The sequence below is a fragment of the Delphinus delphis genome, chromosome 1, assembly GCF_949987515.2.
Source record: "Delphinus delphis chromosome 1, mDelDel1.2, whole genome shotgun sequence".
Taxonomy (NCBI): domain Eukaryota; kingdom Metazoa; phylum Chordata; class Mammalia; order Artiodactyla; family Delphinidae; genus Delphinus; species Delphinus delphis.
The window spans coordinates 133,791,848-133,811,583 of record NC_082683.1 but is presented as its reverse complement, the minus strand read 5'-3'; the positions used below and the strand labels follow the sequence as shown (position 1 = coordinate 133,811,583).

Sequence of the window (19,736 nt, the reverse complement as noted above, 5' to 3'; positions counted from 1 at the left end):
AAAATATACCTTCAGAATAATGTTCCTGCATACATTTTGTTTCTGGTTTTTCTCCAAGTGTCCTAATCACCCAGATAACATGCTAGAAGTCAAACAGTAATATGTCAAATACAGTAGCAACTTTAGTCTGAAATGTTTAAAGTTAAAGTTTATTTGTATTCTTTGTAGGAATATCAATAAAAGACCTCAAACGTATCTATATCTGTACATGTACAAGAACCGTCAAAAATTATTCACAGAACAAAAATAAATCTTCTTTTAGAACAAACCCAGGTAATGAAATGCAGATATGGATCTCACATATGGAACAATCTAAGTGCCACTAGCACAAAAATATGGCTTTAAAAATAAAATAAAATCTTGGGTTTTGTTTTTCTAACGTGTATTTCTCTTTCTTGAAATAAAAAATAAATTATTTAGAGCTATCATTGTAAAATAGTCATGTGTATTAACACACTCTTATTAAGGCCCTGGAGATGAAAAACAAAATCAAATTTAGAAGTTCCTCACAGGTGTGATTCAGGTTAATGGGCTGCTGTCTGCTTTGAGTTAATTTTAATGTAACTAGGAAATGTCTAAGCACCAGTCAAAATTTAACCTGTACTATTTATTTCAAATTTTCTGCAGGATAGTGGTCAATTAGTATTTAACCTTTTGGTGAACAGGGAATTGAATTTTTTCCCTTGGGAGTTTAGAAGTGACATAAATATGATAGTTATTCTTAAATATTTGTAGCCCCACACAGATGATCGAGGCCCCTAAAACACAGCTTCTGTGGAAATCTTTCTACAACAGATATATCTGGTTTTAAATCCCAAACTAAAACATTTCCTAGGGAAAAACAAGGGCACTGAAAAATAAGAACTGAATAGGAAATTAAAATGCATGCTGAAATCTGGACACAAACGACCACTTGGCTTTCCTTGGGTGGCTCATCGTCAAGCCTTGCTGGGTTGGTTCCTCAAACACCTGAGGATTAGCTGATCAGGAACCAAAGCTATTTCTTTCTGTATCCTACTGTCGCATCAGTGATATTCAACTTTCTTTCTGTGACTCCCCAAGGTATCAATAATGATATCTAGGGTTCTTGAGACAATGTCAAGCCAAATTTCAAGTCACTTTAACTTATATATACATATAACACATATGGTACATTTTAAAGAGGAAAGAACCACTGTCATAAAATCTAACAAAGGAGAGCATAAAATCTAAAAAATCTCAAGGAAGTTTGGGAATCACTGCTCTATAAGATGGATTAACATTCAGAAAAGGAAGCCCTAGGAATCGTGTGTTTTGTGTGGGTACCCACATGTTGTCTACAGAAATGGCCTTTCTATATATCTACGTATTTCGAGATTGGGCAAAGGATATAAATCCTCCTGTTTCCTTGAACCGTTGGGCTATGGAGAAGGCTGCTGTGCATTAGTCCCCTTTTGGATCATGTATCTTCCTCAGGTTCTTTCACTCCTCATAAGATATTTATTCTGTCTCATGCAAATTTCATCACTTTTGTCCTTCCTAAACTCAAGAGCATTCCTAACTGGGTCATGACAGAATGCTTCTAGAACTAATAACAATCACTCAGACACAAAAAGGCATTCTATTTAAAAATTCAACACCCCAACATATCTTGCTTTTAAACAAACTGGCAAAATAGGTCCCTTCCATTGACATATTGATAAAAACAAAGTATCCCAAATTCTTGGCCCTCAGGTAAGGGGTGCGAAGGCAACCATTTACTGTTGAAGCGAGCAGGAGACTTCACTATCAGACTTGAAAAAGGGAAGGGGAATGGAGAAGAAAGCCCTTTTGGTTTTCCATAATCTGTAGATGGTGACGCCCCCCCCAAAAAAGGTGAAAACACAGGGAAGGTATGGTGTGGGCTCCAGAGCTGCTGAGTCAGGCCCAGTGACAAGCCTAGTCTGGTGTCAACTCTAGTTAGGGTCACATGGGCCTTAGGTAAATCCCAAGGAGGGTTCCTTCCCCAAGTTCAGTCCCACAACCAGCCTTCTCAGAAACTCCAAACTGGACGTAACTGGAACTAAACCTAGATGGAAGGCAGAACAAATTGTAATCAAACTCACTTGATGGCAACTGTCTTGCTCTGGGGCTTCCAAAAAGGAACTGCTCTCAACCCAGTGTGCCTCTGAGGACAGAGTGAGAAACGAGGGTCGCTAGAGCTACAGATCCATAAATAGACTAAGATCTAAAAAGCTTTACTTTTAAAGTCAAGTTAATTCTCAAGGGCATACAGCAGTCGTAGACAGGAAATCCTACTTTTTCTTTCACTGTGCAACACCATTACAGGGAAAGGGAAAGGTAGAAGCAGACTAGAGAAAGCTAATTCTGACCAACTCAATGCCAAGTGAAAGGGCAAAGTTACAGCAGCATGATGACCTCATTTTACCACATTTCCCTTACAACAGACTGCCCTGGACCCCAACAGTATCTTGGTGATAGTGCCTGGATCATAGTAAGTGCTCAAGTGTTTGTCATTGTTACCTAGTTATAATCTCCCCTCCTTCATGGCTTGTATTGCAGAGACTCAGGTAATGTGATGACTTGAAGGAAATGTTACTCCTTTTTGCTGCTTTGGCTCAGAAAGCTTATTGCTCCAGTGAAAATAAAACGGAAATATAAAGCTTTTTTCCTAAATCCTACCAACATTGGCCTTGTTAATGGCCAAATCTGGTTGTCATCTGGACAAGCATTTTGCAAGCACTTCACGGGAATTCCAAATTCCATTCAGCCTTGGTCTATGCTGCACCCCACCATGTGGTGACATGTTGGGTGTCAGAAGGAGTGCAAGACATGCTATCATAATCCACCCACTTCTCTTCAACCATACACCTCCTCCCAGCAAGAGAGGTATGCACTTATCTGGGCTGAAGAAAAGCCAATTAAGCAATACCTCCATAAAAATTATCAGCTGTTGCTGACTTTTTCCATACTAAAAAAAAAAATCTTTCAGAATAAGTTCTATAGACTGCAGCATTCTCTAAAGAAATACTCAGAAAAATATTCGGACAGGAATAGGTTCAAAGGATAATCTAAAATTTAACATCTGGCAACTACACTGAACTCCTAGCTTACCTCTAATTTTATTATTTGTTTACTCTTTTCTCTTCATTCAAGATAACCTGATAATAGAGGGCTGCATAATCTATCCAAACATTTTGGGCATCTAATCTTCCAAAGTAGGCAGCCCTCTAAGAAGCTCCCATAATGCTGACAAGATGTACTGCGTCCATCAAAAACATATTTGATTTTGTGTCCTCCAACCCTCCAATATAGTTTATCAGTCCTCTGTCATCCGTAACCACCACCTGAGAGCTTTCAAACCTCAGTGTAAGACATCACCCATGTTACATACTTAAGGCCACTGAAACTGACCATTCTTTTACCAGGTTTTCTGAAGACTTTTATAAAGAATGGCTAGAGCTGAAAATAGCCACAAACAAGAACGGACCTATGTTTACATACCCTCTCCCCAAACATGAAGCACTACTTCAGAATTGGTGATGTTTCTTTCCTATTAAAATAAGTCATTTGGCCACAGTGTGCCCTCAGCTTGGAGGGAAGAGAGAAGAATTTGTAAAATAATGATCACGGGTCAAGAAAATGCACAAGTGCCAATACGTGTGGGCATGAAGTCTGTACATCAGATAAGCACACTGGGCAGCTCCTGATTTAGATCTCTGACTGGCAGAAACACGAAGGGGAAATGTTTTAAAAGGTTGTGGGCTGGGGACCATGGTGAGGTTGCTGAGATGCAAGGCCCAACACAAAGACCCACCTGAGGGCAGTGCTTAAGAGGTCAGAATGCAAGCCTGGGGGTGCGGTGGGAATGGAGGTTTGGTGTCTCTATCGGGGCTTCACCCAAAAGGGGACACAATAAATGTTCTCTTGTCTCCTTATAAGTATTCTGCTATGTGGAAACACTCACTCCAGGTCTATGGCTTCCTCAGGTGGTTTTTTTTTTCCCCCTCCTTTCTCCTTTTCCTTCTTAAAAAAAAATTCCTTAAGGTTTATAATTTCAACTAAACATCATTAACTTACTTGAGAAATGTTGTTGCTTTCTCAATATAAACAATTGCTTAGATCTTGCTTAAAGAGATTCTAACCCCTTTAAACATTATATCCAACAGCATAGAAGGCAGGAACTTTTCCTATTTGTGCAGTTATATGTACATATGTGTGAGTATATGTGTATATATACTTGTAAATATAATATCTGTTTAACTTGTAACATTCCATACTTCTGATAATCAAGGTTGCATTCAAGATGACATTTCACACCTCTGGAAAAAAGGAAGTAACTTAGCTTCCATGACTGCTTCTGTCCTACAATAAATCTGTCCTACAATAAAGCCAACGATGACAGCTAGTGAAACTGGGTTATTATTGCCAAATCTACAAAGAGCATGGGAATAACAGCTGGAATGTGCTGTCCTCCCACTTTTAGTATTTTATTTTTCATTAAGAGTAATCATGACTTTTAAGAGAGCAATGCTTCAGATTTGGATTTCTTTTCCAAATTTTACTGAGGGGATTAGAGGAAGAAGCAATTTAAAAGTTAAAGACTGAGATAAAATTACCCTGCCCAGAGATCTGCTAGTACACTGGGTAAAATCTTTATCCCAAACCAAAATTATAACTTACAAATAGAAAAAAATTTTTGATAGGAAATATTCAGAGATTGCTGCCATGGTATGGTATGGTTAGCCCTTTTCTGTATGGAAGAAAGGGTGTTTATTTCGGATGGCTTATGGACAGCATATTTGAATAACCTCTCCAGGGGAGAGTAAACCCTGTTGGTGATGACTGCTCCCACCATGGGGGAGGAAAGGGCAAGTGGGTGTGAAGATGCAGACGGTTTATAGAGACACAAATATTTATAGTTTTGTAAACTCTAAAGAGGAAGAAGAACACCCTTTATTACAGCTGGGGTAAAAAAAAAAAGCCCCCTATCTAAAATGGAAAATTCCCGTCTGCTACAGACAGAAGGAAATAAACAGCAACAGGAGTTCAATAGAAATCACTCCGAAAGTCCAGTTTTGATACAACAGCTCTTATCTGTGTCCTCTGGAACAGTGTATCCCCAAATCAGATAGCTGTCCATCCAGAACCAGTCTTCGTTGATCAATGGGATAAACTGTTTTGTTTGGATCTCGGTATTTGCATGTTTTCCTAAAGGACAAGGGAACCAGAGTGGGGTTTTTAAACTGGCAGAGGAATCCCTGAAAAACTCATTCTGACAATGTCCTACTGCGGTCTGTGTGCTCTATCAGACAGACACGTGGTCTCTACCAGGTGAGCCACCAGGCTCATCTCTCATTCACATGTACCTCCTACTTTGCCTCCTCTAACAACTGCAGTGCTTTCAACAAGAGGACAACAATAATAAAAATAGCAATAATTAAAAAGGTAATCTACATTATTAACTTCCTTTGGGTATATTACAGTGGTATTTTCTGTACATGGCCCAGAACTAAGTTCCCTATGTACACAGAGCCGGGGGGTGGGGGGGAGGAGGAAGCGTCGACCTTGGAAGTCTTAGCCTTATGCCCTGAAAGACAAGGTTCCTTTCTTCATTGGAGAGTTGCTTGCCACCCTGCTGTTCTGAAGTAGCAACATTCTGTAAACCTGGTGGGGCTGGGGAGAGGGCTGGGGACAGGAGAGCGGGGGCATTTCCTTCTGTCTCCTCCCACAGTCTGTCTATTCACAAAGCCCATCAGCAGCTGCTGTTTTTGAATTCACCATTCTCCGTGATGGAAAGCTTGGTGGGGTTGGTGGGGGAGATGCCATTGCGGACCTGCATGCTGTACCGCTCCTTCACTTGGGTCAGCGCGCTCATCAGTCTGGTGTTGGCCGAATCCAGCGACACGATCCGTTTTTCCTACAACACACCAATCATGGCTTTATTCTGGCTCCATGCAGGCAACTACACTGTAATATTCTATTGAATGACTGTTCTAATGCTTTCTATCAAACAGCAGTACACATGATGCTTCCCAGACAAATGGAACGTCTCTGCCTCTTTCTGCACCCTAGTCAGGCCAGCTTCCCCTGAGCCCAACGGGTCTGTGTTTATTTTCTCTCTTTTTTCCTTTCAGCATTAGCAGGATTTGTTATTAATCATCGCTTGGGACCCTAGGACATCATGTAAAAATGACACCATGTGTTACGTCAGACTATGAAACGGAGGTGTCAAGCTGCCTTGCTGTATTAAGTACTTTGGGTCAAAACTAAAACATGGGAATTAGGTGGCAAAGAAAGAAGCACCAGAGGTTTCATTTCACAGAGGAGAAGTGCATGTGATCTATGGGTTCTTAGACCCTGAAGGGGGCACATCAGTCACATTTGGAAAGAATTCACATGGTGCTCAAAACTGAAACAATACATGGTGGCAGTTTATAGTCACCAACAAAGTGAGGATGCAACAGCAAGAGCGGGAGAAGCAGCCAAAAGCTCAGACCAAGGAGTTATTTGAATATGGGAAGGGAGATGTGGCCAAAGGGGGATGCCAGAAACATAACACATGAAAACAAACAGAGAACACAAGCTCCTAGACTCATTCCAGCTCAGAGGTACTCCAGGAAAGCTACCCAATAAGGAGACTGCTTTCATTTTACTTTTGAATCTTGGGGAAAAAAAAAAAGGCTTAGAACAAATATTTTGGAACCAAAGACTGTTGAATACACAAAAAAAAAAACCAAGAGAAAAAAGAGGGAAAAAATGGCAATCTAGAGAAAAGTAGGCTCATCTAAATTAAACAAAAATAAAAATCATCCCATCAAAATATTATCAGTCTCACAAAGACTAGGAGAGAAATCCTAATCTTAGCTTCACCAGCTAGGTAAATCATCCTAGAACCTTTCCTACATGAAGTTGCCATTTTTTAGAAAACAAGTTAACGCTGAGAAGGACAGTCTTTACCTACATCTATGATATCAAAAAAAAAAGAAAACAAAAGCATGTGAGGAACAATCCTTAAAGCCAAAAAGAGCTTTTCTACCCAGGGAGTGTTTTAATTTACTCAGGGAAAAGCATGGTAAGGATAGTCATGGTCAGGTTCAGAGAGTACATACAAGGGCTGAGGGTTAGATGCTATTCCTTGCTGTTACAGCATAGCTCCACAGGGCCGTGAGCAGTACTGCTCTGCCAGAAATGTGCTGCCCAAGGATGCAGAGTGAAGACCACTGCCCTGGGGGGCAATTTAGGTAAAAGCATATGCAACAACAGCATCAAGTAAGGCTTCCCTTTAATCTCCTGCTTTGGGGGTGGGGCGGGGATCTATATGGCAGCAGGGCTGGTGGTCACAGTTTCAAAAGTATGAAAAAAACTAGCTCACACTTGTTATTATTAACATTTTTTTTTTCCTTTCCTTGATGCAGAACTCAGGTGGTAAGATACAAAAAAATCAGCATTATTAACTAACCCCTAATCTAGCCTAAGATGCTTTTTACTTTGGAAAGGTAACTTGTTTTAAGGATAAGCAAAACTCAAAGAAAGAAAGAACTACAAGGCTTTAAAAAATAATAATTAAAAAAATTACGGCCAGTGGAATTTACTGGGATAACAAGTATAGATCTTTTAAAAGTCAGTAAGTAAGGGTTGGCCAGTGGTTACCAGGAGAAAAGGGGTGGGAGCCAGATATGATGTTTCCCCCTATGGTTAGAAATGATCTCTAAGCAGATAACCTGGTAATATCTAAAAATGATTAAAAAAGAAAAGATATATCAGTATTAGGATAAATTATAATGCCTCAATTCTAAGGAGTGCAGGATTCTCTAGGGTTGATCCAAAGAAATTAGGTATTCATGAAAAATTATTTGATTCTTAAAGGGTCAAAAAAGGCTAAGAATGATTTTCTTTATTTATTTCCTGCAAGAGTAACAGCTGAAGTCAAGCAGCCCTTCTACTAAACAGTTGAAAGTTTCCAAGTGGAGAAACTCCCTTCTGTAACTCCCCCCACTGCCAACCTTTCAAAGTAAAACAAAAATAAAAATAAAAAAAATCAAACAGGGACTTTTGAAAGTCAAGTTCAGTTGGCAAAAGATGGCCTTGACTTCTCCATTCTGCCTGGATTGAACGGCAAAGCAATCTAGTTCCTGCCTGACAGGAAGGATTTCAAGTGTGGGGAGTGCAGGAGCTGGAATGTGTAGGAGGCCAGTGCACCGGGCCAGGGCTGGGAACTGCTCAGCTAGAGAATGGACGGGTTACTTGCCTGTTTGCATAATCTCATCTCCATTTATGACCTGTAATTTAACACAGCGGAGATATCACTTGCAACAGTAACTAGGCAGCTGCTTGCTTCTCCTAGGAGGAAGTTCTCCACCTGAGTCATATAGAGAGATCCGGGGGGTGGGGTGAAAGATGGCACAGTCCCTGGTCTGATGTTTAAGAAATGGTCCCTTAGTACCATCACCAGGATCTCCATGGTGGTGCTACAAGGCCCAGGACAGGGTCACCAGGGGAGTACTCATCCTCTCCCAGTTCCAATAGAAAGTGGCTGACCCCGGTGGGGCCTTTGGAGCATAAACTGACTCGAGGAGATGGAGAGGCTGAGTTCAGGGACCAGCCTTGTCTGTAGGGGCACAGGGCTGCTGAGAGAGAAGATGGAAACCAGTTTGCTGGGTACCTGACCTGTCCTGTTTTGGGAAATATTGGGCCCATTGCTAGTATAAGTAAAGCAATTCATTTCAGAAATATTTTTTAACTGCCAGTGGCACCAAGGCAGATGCCAGGGACATAAAAGTATGGGTTCCCTCACTGGAAAGCTTTCACCCCCAAACATGTCCTCATTCTATTAAATAATGCCAGAAGGGCTGCTCTGCTCCATCAAACACTTAAGATGTAAGATTTATCCTTTCAAAGGAAAAGTCATTTGTTACAAAAGACACTAAAGGATTTTCATAGTCTTTTGCTAGAATAAGATTTTAATGTATCAGTGAGACAACAGCTGGAATTGGGAAACCTTCCTTTTAAGGAGATTATAGTTTTTTAAAAAACTAGTTTTAGTGTTTATCATCTGTGCTGTGCATGGTGCAGTGGTTTTCAAAATGTGGTCTAATGGATTCTCCAAGTGTTCTTTAGGGATCCATAGTGAGCCTCCAGTAGAAAATTTATTATACAGTAATAAATTTCGTTGAGAGAAGCCCTTGTTCTTGAATGGTCAGCAGGAACAGCTGGAAAGCCATCTATGGGAGGCACCTCTGATTCCGCCAAAACAGTCCACAGAATCAAACCATTTGAAAACCACTGCCTGAAATATGGACCCAAACTGTTATCTAGTTTAGTCAGACCACAAGTCTGACATTGACTGATGCTTTGAGGATAACAGTTCTCCCATTCCTGAATGGTGACGTCCTCGTGTTAACTGAGAGAAGGTTCTTACTTTCCAGAGTTTTTGAGCCCTGATGAACCTGATTCCCTCCCTTGCTTTCACTTTCTATGCCTATGACTCCTGCTCCATACCCAGTCATCTTACCCTAGACGTCAAAATGGGGGCAGAGGTGGGGTAGAAATCTTCAGAAGCTAATGATGAGGTTGTCTTGACAGGCAACCGAGAAGGTGGAAATGCTGTATGCACAGAGCCACGACTACGACACCCCCAAGCTCCCTCTGCTTAAGACTGACTCGGTTTTAGACAAGCTGAAGTTATTAAAACGGTCTGTATGATTTCATTAGAACTAAAATCTATTCGGGTGTAGTTATTAATAGAACTCTCTCTGCTTTACACTGTCACATTGAAGATCCCAAAGTGAACACTTATCAACACTTGTTTCCCTGACTAAATTGCCTTCTTTATCCAGACTGTTTCTCTTAAGCCTCTCAGATGAATTTTTACAGTGTGCCTGTCGAGAAGGCCTTGTCTCTGCTACCCATCCCTCACCTACCTTGGGGACACCTAGAAAAGTTTAAAAAATGGACCAAGTAAGAACTTTCTTCTGATTCTTAGGAGGTCTAAATATCCAGAAACTGCAGAATTCAAAGGTCCAAAATATTCTGGGAACCGTGCTGACGAGAGAGCATCACAACTCACCCTCGACTGCCGGGTCTCGTGTATGTGAGGGAGTAGGAGGCCCATGACGCACTCTTCCCATGGCTGTGCTTTCAGCCTTACTCCCAATTCCTTTGAAAAATAAACCCCATCCCATATTAGCCCTGTTAGGAAACTAGACTGGGGGTAAAATGCGTGTTTAAGAATACTGGGGGCTCTGCCATAGACTGACTACTGGCTGATAAGGAGAGAAGAAAGTTGGACATAAAGTCCTTGCTCCCATTTTTATTTCAGAGCTGAGGGAAATGATATGGTACTTAAGGGTGAGAAACGCAAACCTGGCTGGGTGGTCTTCAGGGAGGTGATACATTCAGTGGCCAGACCAGCCACATCCAAGCTGCACTGCCGTTTTTTATTTGTTTCACTCTAAGAAATACAACCATGTTTTGCACTGATAAAATGAAAAAGGAATTAGAAACATTTCTTGCCTCCTGGATTTTGCTCTGATCACTGACGTGAACCTGGGAGGGGGTGCTCTTGGCAGTCATCCGTCATGCCATTATTATCACAGGTAGAAGCTGCAGTGAGCAGAGGCCCAGGTTCTGATTTCATCAACCAAAAGAGGCTCTCCAAGCACAGCGCCAACAGAGAAGGGCAGCCAAGCGAATCCCAGGCATCAATGCCAAATCCGGAACCAAAAGAATAACAAGGAAGGGTACCTTTTACAACCCTGTCTTTCCCCTGCAGCTAGACTACTGTTTGGGGCCAGAGGCTGATGGCACAGTGGACGTGACTGACAAGACTGTGAACATCATAGCCAAGCAATGGTCAGTGGAGGTCACAAGCCAGACACATGCAGTGTACTTTTCACAGGTACCCCCTTAGAGAATCCCCTCCTTTCCAGAAGGAAAGAAGTAAACCCCATCATGCACTAGGTTGAGATTTGTCGAGCAACTGCACTAAGCACGCTAAGACTTTGCTAGGTTAACAGACTTGTCACCAGTAAAGGAAAGAAAAGGTCATAGAGGTCACAAAGAAACTCTTTTACTCTTCACAAGGTAATGTTGAGAACTTTCCAGTGACCTATTGTCCATCATGTGCCTTGGCATTTGCAAAGGGTGGGAAGTCAGGAGATAAGTTATTATAAACAAGTGCCTTCCACTAGACTAACAACCTGCTTACCTGTGCATCAATTATTTTTTGCTTTGCATCGATAACTGCTTGCATCTCAGCATGATCCTTCTTCAATTCCTCTTCCACAGCCATTAGCCTAGAATGGGGTAGTAAGGAGAGATCAATATCTTCAAGGAGAGAGCTGGCTAACGTAGAGGACAAGAAACCCACACTCAGGACAGCTCAGTACTGCCACTCCTTCCTAGTACAAGATCTGCAACCACGCTCTATCTTCTCACCCACCTTAGAAGAAGACATCCAAAGTTGATTTCTCTACTGGGACTGGATTTTTACCTCCTCTGGAACAGCATTCCCACAATTATTATCTCCCTCTTTTCTATCAGATCCTTTCCTCAGCACAACTTATTTCATCTTAAAATAGCAAACCAACCCACAAAAACCAAACCCTCTCCTAATCTTGTTACCTTGTAACAGCTGACCTTTCTCTTCCCCTGAACAGCTAAGTTTCCTCAGAGCGTACTCTACACATAGTAGGTCTACTTTCTTTCTCTTCCACCATTCACATCTTAGCCCCCTGATGTTTAAACTCCATGAAAAGCCTCTCGGTAAGACTGCTAAATACTTATGTGCTGCTAAAACAGCAAACCTTCTCTGACTTTAAGTTACTTGACCTGCCTACAGCATTTAACAACACTGAAGCACAGTGGTCATGAGCATGGACTCTGGGGCTTGACTGCGTGGTTTCAAATCCCAGCAGCAACACTAAGTGACCTTGGGCAAGTGACTTAATGAATTTGTTGCCTGTTTCTTTATTTGTAAAATGAGAATAATAATAATGCCTACTTCAGAGGTTGGCATTAATCAAATTATTATTAACAGATTAAACAAATTTTATCTGTAAAGTGATTAGAAAAGTACCTGGCCCATAGTAAGTGCTATGTAGTGTTTGGTAAAATTGTCCCCTCCCTTAGTCTCCCTTGGACATCCTTGGCCTTCTCCTTTGATTCTCTGGCCCTGAAGACATCCCATGAAACTCCCTTCCACCTCTCTGGGCTTGCTGTAAAAAACTAAGTTAGGCTTTGACATTGAATATGTACATTTTTAAGATTCAGTTTTCCTCTAAGACCTCTCAAGTGAGTCACTAAGTTTTAATTTTTTCTAATTGTTACAACTAAAGGAAAATAGACTACCTCTATCTTCAAAGGAAGTGCACTAAGGTCTCACATTTAGAAAAGTGTAAGAGATATAGTCAGCCGTCACCTTTGTACCAAGTACCACAGAGGACATGCAGAGTTGCAAATGGCTTCTGCTGCCATTGCTTTAGGATTCTCTGGGTCATCGTCCCACCTCTTTGCAGCCCTAGCTACCTAGCCCACGTCCACCACCAGGTGGCCTCTGACCTGCTGATGATGCTCTTCATCTGGCTATCCTTCTCCTCCTGCTGCCTGCGCAGCCGCTCCTCGCTGTCCTCCAGCCGGGCCTTGTACTCTAGCAGCAGCTTCTGCATCTGCTGCTCCTGCACCAGCAACCGGCGCTCATACTCCTCTAGCCGCCGGCTGGACACTCGCAGGCGCTCCTTCAGTTTAGTAATTTCCTGTTCGTACTAGAGCAGAGGAGAAGAGGCACCACAGACAAGGAGAGAAATACTGGAGTTATGCTGGTTTTAGATGTTAGTGATTTATTTTTTATGATAGAAACCCTAGGCAATGGAGCTGGATGCTGCCTGAACTGCCATTCCACGGGCTGCTGACGTTCTTTAAAATTATCAACAGGCATCACTTAGGAGCTCTGCCCGCCTCCTAAAATTACATTTTTAGCCTTACCTTGGCATTCCAAATCTATATATTTATGTATCACTCTCCACATTAAACTACCAGTTCCTGCAAGCCACATCCAATCTGTGTATCAAATGGGAGCAGGAAAAAAAAAGATCAAGCATTTAGAAGCCTGACAAATGACTTAAAATAAGCCAAAAGCCAGTTGTCTACGTGAGAAAAGATTTCTGTATCATCACCTGTACTGCAGGATCTCTGACATGCCTTCACTCATCAGACTGCCATTCTTTCACCCTACTAGAGCCAGCCCTTTAGAGAGCAAACAGCACTTCTATAATGTTAAGTTACTAAATCAATAAATAGAATTTTATGGCAGAATAGGCTATTGCTGCTTTCTCCCCAGCTATAAAAGTGTAAAACATTCAGGCCACAAGCTCTAAGCAAAAGGCCTACATGTTCTCTGGGGCTGATTAATACTGCCTCTTGGCCCATTTTCACTATATCGTTCATCTGCCCAGTTTGCTACTGCTTGTTGGAACACATGTCTGTTTTCTCACTAAAGCTTTATATAAATTTATATTCACTAAAGCTTTATATAATTCAATTGGTTACGTGGCCCTTTCTTGTACTGAAGCTGCTGTGGGTTGGGGTTTGAGTAACTGGAGTGTCAAATTTCTGGGTGAGGTGAGAAGCATTAAGCTGTCTTGTATATGGCCTATTTAAATTCATTAGTAATTAATGATAAATCCATATGCTGCTTTGTAAAATGCAATGTATTTTTACATAATATTCCATTTAATTGACAATCAGACAGTTAGCTTCTGCTTATCCAACGTCATGGTCCTACACTATGCTTATTAATCCAGAAGGTCAAAGATGACAGTTCTTATACAGTTTGAAGAGGTAGACTACGTCAATAAGAATAGTTTAGGTTCCTGCTGATAAGTAAGCAGAAGCTACTTGTCTGGCTGTTAATGAGGTAATGCCATACATGGTGTCAATGTTCTTGTTTGATAATCCTTATTCTTCATGTCAGCTTTTCTTAACAAAACAAAACGAAACAAAACTGAAGCAATAGATAATGTCTTTTTTTTTTTTAGTCAGTGTCTTTTAAAAAAACAGCTATAGTGTTACAAGTTCTTTACCCAGAAAAGGTGAAAAGAAAAACAAAAAAAGGGACTTCCCTGGTGGCGCAGTGTTTAAGAATCTGCCTGGCAACGCAGGGGACACGGGTTCGAGCCCTGGTCCAGGAAGATTCCCACATGCCGCGGAGCAACTAAGCCCATGCACCACAACTACTGAGCCTGCGCTCTAGAGCCCACGAGCCACAACTACTGAAGCTCATGTGCCTAGAGCCTGTGCTCTGCAACAAGAGAAGCCACTGCAATGAGAAGCCTGCACATCGCAACAAATAGTAGCCCCTGCTTGTGGCAACTAGAGAAAGCCCTTGCACAGCAATGAAGACCCAACGCAGCCAATAAATAAATAAATAAAAAAAAAAAGAAAAACAAAAAAAGACAAAATCATTACAAAGATATAGAAAGGAAGTCTAGTCCAAGGGTAATCTTGACTTTGGTTAGTTATACAGAAACACTAAATATTCACCTAAAATGACTAGAAACGAGTAGCAGAGTTTTCTCCAAGTTAAGTCACCTCATATTAAAAAAAAAAAAAAAATTAGAGCTAATCCTCCCACCCCAGCTTGATGGACATTTCCGCATATTTTCAAACACAGACACTACCTGAATTATCATACACAGATACGTATATAAGGGTTAACATAAGAGGTGGAGCTGAAGTTGGGGACCCTGGGGAGATCATCTCCTTGGCTAGACGACCCTTTGGGTGGCCTATCACTGTGTGGGCAATAAAGACAGACTAGGTTCTACCTTCTCAGCATGCTTGGCTTCATCTTGATTTTGCTCGGTTTCTTCTACATCTTCTTCATATTGCCCATTGTTCAGAACCCAGGCTGCTGTCCTCTCTACTGGGGACATTGTGGCAGAGTCCACAGGTGACTGAACCTGCGTCAGAAATACCTATTAGCATCTCCAAAAAGAGCTCATCCACAGTTAGGTTTCACAAAGAGAGCTATTCTTAGAAGACATTATTGTGATCCCTGTTTTCTGTTAAATGTTCCCAGTTCTAAATAATATTTTGTTACTGCAAGGGCTGGTGGTGAGGGAAGAGAATATCCATTTATACAAGGATAAAATCTTCTGAAATGTTGTGAATAGAAATCACATCTAAGAACCTGCCGTTTTTTCCCTCCAAAGAGGGAAAGCCAAGGCCTTAAAATTGTTAATTAGTCCAATGGTTTCATTAGGTCATTACCTAATGAAATTACGATGATGACAGAATGAGAGAAGGAAAGCACAAGTTGATGGTTGATTGCTCAGGTGAGGAAACATCTGCTTAACCAGGGATGATCAGGAACCAAGGAATTGATTAATGCTAAACAACTCACAAGGTACCCATTTATATATCAGAATGCCAAATTCTTAATTTTCACATCAACCATTTAGGGAAAGAGAAAAAAAGTGATATTGGTCATTTTTACAGACACTGACTTCTTCATGGGTTAACATCACTCAGAAGTCCATATTTTACCAGAAAGTTTCTTGATGAATACAGGATCAAAACAATGGACATCAACATAGTCTAAGGGATATTTCTATCCAGTTAGGATAGCTAGATAAATTGCCCTTTTCCAATAGATATGCAGCGTGATAAGAATTCTGGCTTTGAGTAGCAATTCTGCTATTTACATTGTCACTTAATCTCTTAAATACTTCTTTCCAAAGCTATTGAATAGGGCTACCACTACCATCACCACCTATCCTGACCATCTCCCAGGATAGTTCTAAGGACTGAACAATATAATGTATGTGAAAGTTCTCTGGAAACTATGGAGTACTATAGAACTTAGATGTTATTACTGTATTTATGCTTAGAAAACTGGCCCTGGATATGACAATTTATATTGGGCTACTGAACATTAGTGCTTTCTCCATAAACAGTGCTAGAAATAGACAACAAATTCTTTTTCTCTGGCTTTCTTGAGAAGAAAGAGACAGATAGAACAAAGCATTTTTATGTGAGTTAGCCTTTTTATAATTAAAATGAATATCTATTTTGAGGACCAATACTCTATAAATAATTGGAAGGGAATTTTCTCTCCCATGCAGAGCTATGTACCTTAAGAATCTTTATGTCATTTTGGAATAAAACCCGGTTAAACTCTAAATGTATAGATATTTTAAAATAAGGGGTATCTTGATGACTTTGAGATTTAGAAAGACTAGATGAAAAAAATTGGTTGCAGAGACAAAAAGGTTCTTTGGGGGAGACTTTAAAAAATATTCATACAAAAGTAGTATGAGGGTATTTCCTAAAGGTTTGAAGAAGAACCTGGTTTGGCTGATTTACAAACAGATTACAGATACATATCGATAAAAAACAGCTTCATGCCTGAGGCACACACAAGCAACGGTGAATGAACTTTTAGAAATTCCTTCTTTAAAGCCATTTTCTCCACTGTGTCAAGAAAAACATAAACATGTCTTAAACTTCAGTACCCTCAGTTCTTAAAAAGTCTACCTTCATCTCCACTATGGTAGGCAGGCTTCTTATACTTCATTCATTTGTGTATCATTCTCATTATTTTTGTCATAACCACGTTGTCACTGATATATTATTTATCATCTCTTTAAAACAACCTTTTTCAGTTAGCTAAGTCCTTATGCTAAGCAATATTATCCATAAAATCATGAGTTTAATGTTATATATATTATAAATTTATAAATACATTTTATATTAATAGTTAGGTATTTTTCTAATATGTGTTAAAATAATTAAATGATTGATTAAATACCTTGTATATTTAAATAGTTTTGAGTATCACACTTTGGAAACACTGACCTATAGACTATAGTATCATTTATATTAAAAAAGATAATAATTATCTACTTCAAAAGTTATGAGAAACAAATGAGATGGCATGTAAAAGCAGTTTGTAAACTACAAGGTACTTCACACACACACACACACACACACACACACACACACACACACACACACACACACACACACACACCCCTAGTTCTCCCCCTACTGGATTTTGAAAGCGGAGCACAATAAATTGCTTTCGTATTTAGAGAAAAATAGTTTAAAAAGGGGTTTAGGTTTTTATTTGATATATGTACACATGAAAGGCAAAATATTATGGTTCTGAGTCTTTAAAAATTAATAGAAAGTCAATACTTAAAGGAGACAAATGTCTTTTTAATTTTAGAATCTTATCCCTTTACCACATAGGGCACAGGAGAGCTGCTTTTCTGTGAAACCAGGATTTTCTATTCAGCTGCTGCTTGAGATAAAGTAGCCACTAAAATGAATAACTTTAATGTTTGGAATTTGTAACTTCAAGGAAGCTAATTCAGTAGCTTTCTGCTTTATAGTTAACAGTATGTTGTTTGCAAGAACTTTCTTCCCCTGTGATTTGTTACGAGTAACTATTTATTGAATGCCAATAAACTCAGTACAAGCTAATAGTATCCCTAAGAACATACTAAAGAGAGATCTTAGCCCCTAAAAGCATATTAAAAACAACTTCTTAGGTAATCTAGGCATAAAATGTAAAGTGAGAAGCTGTAAAAACAGAGTTGATTCATTTCACTGGTGTTGGTGGTAGCTACCATATCTTCAGAAGGACTAACAATGTCCAGTGAATTATGAGACAGTGTACAATGGGAACTGGGCATTCCAGTCTATTCCTATTTTATTGGTTGAATCTGTTTTTCAACCACTTCCTCATATACCCTAGCACTTTGCATGGCATACGGTAGGTGGTCAATAAGTTTTTTTTTTTTTTTTTTTTTTTTTTGTGGTACGCGGGCCTCTCACTGTTGTGGCCTCTCCCGTTGCGGAGCACAGGCTCCGGACGCGCAGGCCGAGCGGCCATGGCTCACGGGCCTAGCTGCTCTGCGGCATGTGGGATCTTCCCAGACCGGGGCATGAACCCGCGTCCCCTGCATCGGCAGGCGGACTTTCAACCACTGCGCCACCAGGGAAGCCCAGTCAATAAGTTTTAAAAAAATAAATCAGACTAATATAACTATTCCTTGTATTTATGATAAAACCTTTACATAATTATAAAGAGCAGAAAAGTAATATTGAACAAATCAGAAATAGTTTTATCTACATTGAAGACTATGGAGGTGATTTTTATTTGAAAATTTTTTTCAAAATTATTTTTTATTGTAATATGTTCTCCATATGAAAGAACTATATACTGTCTTTTACATCTACTTGATTGGTCTTCTGAGTGCTGGTCTTATTTCCTGATTAGACTGTCAACCCTTGAAGCATGGCACCATATATCATAGAATTTTTTTTCTTTTGGAATGGTAGTGACTATGTCATTGCACAATTAATGCTCAATAAAATATTATTCATTTATTATTACTTTGGATTCTCTTTAGAATTCATTACCAAAGTACAATTTATTACTAAGAGAAGGATACCCTATGTTTTTCCTCTAATCCTTTGGAAGTACATCAAAGGCTTTTCCTCAGTGATTGTTCTATCTCCTTTATAAGCTGGATAGCTAACAAAATTTATTACCTCTAGTTTATAGCAAAGAAATTGAGAAAAGAGGTTGGTAAATGTTTCAGATGCCATCTTGCTTAGCTATAGCCTTAAGAAGAGCATTTTCTTCATTGACTTCCAACAGTGGGTCATTAAAGAAAATGAAGGATGAAAAAGACGAAATGAAAAGGAGCACGGATTCCTATTAGGAATATCACCCTTTTGAGATAAAGCTTTTATAGGGTTTCTCTGGGAAAAATAATAACGCTTTAGGGCAAAAGGGCCTGAGAAAGCAGTTTCACTGATCCTACAGTTAGCCTGGCTATGCTGAGGATGACTGAGAACAGGCCGGTTCCCTGTTTATTTACTAGATATAAATAAGACTTGTTGCTTTCAGCTTCTCCATAGTCTGAAATAGTCAGGTTCCCATAAATGAATAACACTATTGCTATCAACACCAAAGAAAGAGCTGACTAAATTAGTAAGTAAACTGAGAATCCTTGAAGAGGTTGGTTAGGCGAGGGTTCAACAAATCCAAATGTGAAAACTGTAGCATCATTCTGATAGGCTTGTCAAATACCTATTTAAAAAGCCTCTTCAAATTAGAATTTCTAAGGTTAGGTAACACGCTATAATCTGAACAACTCATATATTGTAAATAGAGTCTATTATGTGCACAGAATACATGATACACAAAAAAACAAGATGGAGAGGAAAATGATTAAAAAGAAATCCAAACAGAGGCCGAAAAGGGTCAAAAAATTCCTTCTCTGTAGAACTAGGATTTTATTTCCTTCCTACTCAGCAAATGGAGAAGACTGAAGCTAGTTACATTGCCAACAATGGCCGCTCCTTTGTGCTAAGATACAAATGGAATTTGCATGGGACAAAACCTCCAATAATTACAAATGCCGGCAGAACAATCCCCACAAAGAAATCCTCCAGTTTTTGGGAGAGAAGAATTCCCCAACACAATTTGCAATTAAAATATGTAAAGGAATTTACGTAAAAAATGTGCTGATTATATAGAACATCAGAGGCTTCATGGGACTGAGATGAGAAAAGCAAGCAAGAATGATAAGGAACAAAAAAAAATAATAACATACGTTTGAAAGAATAAAACATCTGCATAGAAAAAGCCAGTGTAGAAAAAACAGAAAATTGAGCAATCAAAATACAGTGATTTATGGTTTAACTGGTATGACAGTGGCAGCACCAGCAAAGGCACAAAC

At 39.9% G+C, this 19,736-nt stretch overlaps 1 protein-coding gene across 5 annotated transcripts in view; it reads right to left on the bottom strand.

The window, feature by feature from the left end:
* Nucleotides 1-128: 128 nt before the first annotated feature.
* Nucleotides 129-19,736, bottom strand: part of RASAL2 (RAS protein activator like 2) — a 387,616-nt gene continuing 368,008 nt past the window's right edge. For 3 of the 5 annotated variants that reach the window (XM_060034515.1, XM_060034522.1, XM_060034509.1), the window contains exons 15-18: nt 14,805-14,939; nt 12,541-12,743; nt 11,189-11,276; nt 5,056-5,899 (exon numbers count right to left, since the gene is read on the bottom strand). In XM_060034515.1, the coding sequence (XP_059890498.1) occupies nt 5,735-5,899; nt 11,189-11,276; nt 12,541-12,743; nt 14,805-14,939 (591 nt within the window). In that variant the 3' untranslated portion in view covers nt 5,056-5,734. Of the gene's footprint in view, nt 5,900-11,188; nt 11,277-12,540; nt 12,744-14,804; nt 14,940-19,736 lie in introns of all 5 variants that reach the window. The other 2 variants (XM_060034530.2, XM_060034500.1) reach the window with 1 other exon arrangement.